The sequence below is a fragment of the Seriola lalandi genome, unplaced genomic scaffold (genome assembly GCF_002814215.2).
Source record: "Seriola lalandi dorsalis isolate HSWRI2012SDOR001 ecotype SW California unplaced genomic scaffold, Sedor1 jcf7180002054372, whole genome shotgun sequence".
NCBI lineage: Eukaryota > Metazoa > Chordata > Actinopteri > Carangiformes > Carangidae > Seriola > Seriola lalandi.
In genome coordinates this window covers 528,803-534,348 of record NW_019524925.1, presented here as the reverse complement: position 1 = coordinate 534,348, position 5,546 = coordinate 528,803, and the positions used below count along the sequence as shown (strand labels likewise).

The window sequence follows — 5,546 nt, the reverse complement described above, 5'->3', positions numbered from 1 at the left end:
ATGATACTAAATCTGGACAGGGTGAAAGCTAACAAAACTTCACTCCTCCTACACACTGTGTGGGGAAACGACAGTGAACAGCATTAAATCACTTGCTCTGCTACCACAAGGAAATGCGCTGAAGTGAAGAGAGATCATCTCTAAAGCTCTTTACTGCATGTCATGATGACAAACAAATGTGTGGTGTGAGGTGAAATGACTCCTCTGAGTGTCCATTCGCTGACCAGGATGCATTTTAATCTCAGACATAAGGCTTTCATAAACCAGAGGATTAACATTAACAGCATGCTAACAGTGATGTGCTACATCATCTAGATCATGTCCTGTCACCCAGGGAGCCTGCTGTGATTGATTCCTATTCCCCACCTCTTCCTTTCACCCTGTGTGAAATTAAATACGTGGTTAATGTACTATAGATTACAAGCCTTTTCATGATGACATTTCATTTTAACTCATATTTAATATGCTTTTTTTTTTATTTATGGAAAGGGATTTTATAGTAGATGCAGGACCATCAGATAGGAGAAGACTTTCAATCGAACAAAGTTTTCCTCTGCAGTCCCTTTTGCTAAAGTCGAATACAAGCAGCGGGAAATTAAACCCCTTCATTTTGTTAAGAGCCTCACTTTGGGACCTGGAGTCCACTGGAAACTGAGGCTAATAACAGCTGCAGAATCATCCTCAAGAGACGTAAACCTACATCTAATTGGCGATACACTGATCTCATGAAAGCAAAGCAGTCATAAAACCGGCCCTTTGTATATGTGCCTAATTGTTTGCTATTTAAATAACGGCTGCTATTGACTGGGCAGTGGAAGATCTACAACCATGACGCAGGTCGAGTGTGACGCACGGAATGGGTGGATTTTCTGCTCAAACGCTGCAAAAAAAATAACGCAGCTCTGCATTTTGTTTACTCTCCTGCCCCTTCGGCAATGTTGTGGGTTAACAATAAGCAAACGATTTAAAATAATTGCACTGCAATCGCACATGATATTTCTGAAAGAATAGATAGTTGAAAATGTTCAATCCAAACAACTCTTCTTGTTTTATCGTAATTAATTAATCTTTTGGCAATAGAAATATATATAATGTTTTAGTAGCTTTCATATATTGTTTCCCCTGATTAACAATGGAAATATAACATTTTAGGGCTCAACAATCTCTGAACTGTCTTGGTAACATGGTCACTTTTTGCAGTGTTCTCCTCCTCCTGCTCCTCCTCCTCCTCCTCCTCCTCCTCCTCTGTAACGACAGAGGGGGCAGGTCTTGTTGTAAAGGGCTCTATTACTGCCTTGGCAGGTGATGCTGTAGCTCACACGGGGCTTGAAGAGCCTCACTGCTTATCTCGTTATAATTATAGAGAGGTGACCTGGTTTCAGCACCGCGGCTCGTCAACAGCTCCACTGCACAGCGGAGATTTGGCCAACGTATCCCCGCCCGGTGCGTCTGACAGAGCGGGTACCTAAGGTGCACTCTCCGCGGCAGTTTCAGCGCCGGCGGCCGGCTGGAGCGGAGCGGAGCTGTCCACACATTCAGCACTTTTCTCCTGGAGGAGGGAACCAGACCACGGGGAGAGATCTTTCTCCTGGACACTCCGACAAATCTTATTTCAGGATGGCGTCTAAATACGTTGGCCTTTTCGTCCTTTTCCAGCTTCTAGCCCTGAATGTAGTGAGCCAGATATCTGCCTTCCCCACACCTACAGCTTCAACGGATGGTGAGTTGGCCATCGCCTCTAACCGTGTGATAATAGCAATCTTGTTCTGGAAAGCTATTTTTGCAAGAATTCTGTAGAAATGTTAGAGGAAACTGTTACCGGAGGCAGTCAGTGATTACAGAGGAGATTTTACAAACGCCACAAAGTGTAATAAGATCTTAAAAGTCTATTCAGCGCACATGGTGCCTGAAAAAAAAGGAACGAGACTACTACCAGGTTCAAAATCTAATCACTGACAAACATCAAGAATCTATGAATTTCTGCAGAGATAGTAGATATATGGGCAGTTTAGGGAATATTATTGGATTTTTTATAATGAATTGTTATCTGTTCCAGGATCTCCAATTCAAATTCAGTTGACTGACCAAAAAAAAAAAAAGAAAGAAAAAAAGAAATGAAAAGCAAATAGCAGCGCCTTTAAAGTTTAGCTCCAGCTCAGCAGTGACTGGCCTGGACGCCTAGGCCGCTTGTGATCTATTTTCGCCGCAGTTTAATCTTTTGTTTGATAATCCGATTAAGCTCTGCCTTTGCCGTGGTGAGCTAGGAGAGCAGAAACGATCACATGGAACTCTGAAAGCAAAAAATGCATTAAATTACAATGAACAAAAAATAATGAATCAAAATTGCAACAGTTTTTGATATAAGTAGATTATCATCAGAGATTTATTTCAAAGCCTTTTTATATAAGTGCAGTTTACACTTGTAACCTACAACACCTGGGTAGTTTAGTAATTGCATGCATTTTTTTTCTGTTGCAGATAAAACTGTGTACAATAGACAGCTGACAGAAGAGAGACCACTACAAGAGCAGGTAAGCCCTTCTGTCTCTATGTCCCACACTTAGTTTTCTCATCCAATATCCGGCCAAATGGGCTTTATGGTCAGTCAAACAACCTAGGTATTATCCCGGCAAACATTATTAATCAGAGCTAATATCCTGGGTGGAAATGATTTGTTTAATGTTTGTCATTTCCTCAGATCGCTGAGGCAGACAGCGTGAAGGCTGCAGTCCAGTCAGCTGGTAAGAGGAAACTTTATTCCCAATCAATTAATGACTTTACTTCCGTCTGCTGAGTGGATTCATGTTGCAGCACTTCCAGTAAAACAGGTTGCATCTGTACTGAGAAATAACAACTATTAGAACCACATTTATGCGAGAGGAGTTCATCCCACCCATTTGTGTTTCCCCCCGGTATGATCATTTTGTTTCTGCTGCCTTTCAGAGAGCAGACGTCCCACTGCCGCCAAGGACACAGAGCCAGAGCAGGACAGTGATGACTTGACTGTGCTCAAGTCGCTGGCTGAGGGCCAAAAATCAAAGGGGAACGCTGAAGTACCAGTCAAGAATGAGGATCAGTACGTTCCTGATGAATCAGATTCCACCAAGAGCCGACGTCTGGCTGAGGACTACGACTCCACCAAGAACGGGATGGACGACGGCAAGTACCAGGGTACGCACACCTGTCACCATGCACCTTGGTCTAACAGGCCCTGTCCTGGCATTGTTGGCAAAGGTGCAGTGGGTTAGCCACTGACCTCTGTGTTGGGTGTGAGTCATTCTGCGTGTTTGACCTTTACCCCTATCGCCAAGGGCAGGCCTCATGCTGCATGCTCCTGTCTATCACTGGCAGGACACCAGGCAGACATTTTAAGAAAGAGTAGGCAGAGAAAACACGTGCGGGTGATGGGGATAAGCAGAGACGGATAGAAAGAGTCAAAGAAAGAACACGTGCATGCCAGAGAGAAAGATTATCTTCTCCCTCTCAGACACTGCGGTCGTGAAAGCATACACTAGCCCACTGTGTCTCTATACAGGAGGCTTGTAAATGCATGGGATTGGATTTTTGACACAAATATCATCTCCATCTCATATGGGAAAATGTATGAAAAGTACAATGGTAAAGATGCAGTCAAAAATATTATTATCATATGTGGCCAATTTTTTGTTATGTGCCCCCAATATCCTACTGTCACTCTTTTTGGCCCCAATACAGTCCTTCATTTAGCCTTGATTTCATATTTGTGAGTTCATTTAAAACACATTTATATGTTGGACATCTAAGTAGATTTTTTTACCCACAATAGATTTCATTAACACACATTTCACTGTATACGCATGTAATTTGATATTCACTCCGATCATCAGCATAGAGCCTCTGAGGTGAGATGACTCAGACGCAAAGAGCTGAGTGCTACACTTAATCGATTCACGCGGTCAGGCCGGCAATGACAAGCAGCTCGTCAGGTTACTCGATATCTAAATTTGGCGAGCGCAGCCTGGGTTTCATGTCTTATTTCCTGTGAGGGAGATAGAAATAGGCCCGTTTGTTTCAAGGTAAAGTACATCACTGATGATTCAACCTGCCAATACAGGCAAAAGTATTTATTTTTATGGTGTGTGTGGATTGTGTGAAGCAGCGGAGGGGGGTGTTATGTAAGAGTCAAGCTGTAACAACTGCACATTTGTACTTAGTAATGCAGATAGAGATATGTGGAATGTGAGGACTGGATCGCAGAGGAGAGGACGGATCATTTATTACTGAAAAATCCTCTAAAAAAACATCCTCTAAACAAACCTCCAGGTTTAACATTCATGGTACAGTAGAGAGACAGAGAAGGAGTCGAAAAGATGAATCCATGAAATCTTCTACAGAGTTTGTTCTGTTTGATTGTTGGAAATTCAGAAAAGTAAGAAAAGAAAATACTCAGGAATATTATCAATTTGATTAGTCAACCCCCCCCCCCCCCCCCCCCCCACATACACACACACACACACACACGTAAAGAGCAATCATTAGAAAGTTTGATAACATGTTTGTCGCCTCTTAGATGACCCAGAGAGCTTCCGTCAGGTGGACGGCACTCCGCTCACAGCAGAAGACATCGTCCAGAAGATTGCAAACAAGATCTACGAGGAGGATGACAGAGGGGTGTTCGACAGGATCGTCTCCAAACTGCTCAAACTGGGGCTGGTAGGTTGTGAGTTTTGGATTCTTTGTATCCTGCCGTGCGATCGACAGAGCACGCAGCGTGTCACTTTCTCAATAGGAACCCTTCCTCTCTCTCTCTCTCTCCCTCTCTGCACTCCCAGAGATGTGTGAATTGTGCTTTTAGTTTCCATGTTTTTGGTTGTGAATGACCTTTTTGACACTCAATAAGTAGTTTGGCGGAGTCCAAATGGCTCCCTGAGGTGAATCTCTCAGTGACAGTGATACATGGAGGTTTACAGTCAATACATGTTGTTCTGTTCTCCCACATCTTGGTGTTACACACGACTCTTCACACACACTTTCTCTTTGTCTTTCTGTAGATCACTGATAGTCAGGCAGATACTCTGGAGTACCAGGTGGCCGAGGCTCTCCAGGATCTCATCACCAAAAACGCCAAGAACAACGAGATTGAGGACCTTGAGACCAACGACCAAGACACCGAGGGAGAGCAGGACGACCAGGGCTCAGACGCAAACACGGTAAAACCTGCGAAGCAGTGATGGTAATGATAATAGTCATAACAATAAGGATGAAAACAACAACAAAAACTCTGGCATTTCCAGGACACATGGGAGCCACCCAGGCGCCGCTACAACGAAGACGAGGAGGATGAGGAAGAAGATGACGACGTGATTGAGGACGAGGTGGACAGGGACGCTGAAGAAGACGGGGGCGACGCAGCAGACAACACCTGGGACAAAGATACGGAGGAAGGCAACGAGGTGAGCCCGGAGGACGGGCTCCAGGACCTGCAGTACTTCCCCAACTTCTACCGTCTGCTCAGGAGCCTCAACTCAGGTAAAAACTACACCCCCCCACCCCCCACCCCCCGTCTG

The 5,546-nt window shown here is 44.3% G+C and overlaps 1 protein-coding gene across 2 annotated transcripts in view; it reads left to right on the top strand.

Moving 5' to 3' along the window:
- Positions 1 to 1,307: 1,307 nt before the first annotated feature.
- scg3 (secretogranin III) overlaps positions 1,308 to 5,546 on the top strand; it is a 12,863-nt gene continuing 8,624 nt past the window's right edge. Inside the window, exons 1-7 of one of the 2 annotated variants that reach the window (XM_023408769.2) lie at positions 1,308 to 1,720; positions 2,479 to 2,531; positions 2,699 to 2,741; positions 2,944 to 3,159; positions 4,550 to 4,692; positions 5,031 to 5,189; positions 5,274 to 5,508. In XM_023408769.2, the coding sequence (XP_023264537.1) occupies positions 1,618 to 1,720; positions 2,479 to 2,531; positions 2,699 to 2,741; positions 2,944 to 3,159; positions 4,550 to 4,692; positions 5,031 to 5,189; positions 5,274 to 5,508 (952 nt within the window). In that variant the 5' untranslated portion in view covers positions 1,308 to 1,617. Of the gene's footprint in view, positions 1,721 to 2,478; positions 2,532 to 2,698; positions 2,742 to 2,943; positions 3,172 to 4,549; positions 4,693 to 5,030; positions 5,190 to 5,273; positions 5,509 to 5,546 lie in introns of both variants that reach the window. The other variant, XM_023408768.2, reaches the window with a different exon arrangement.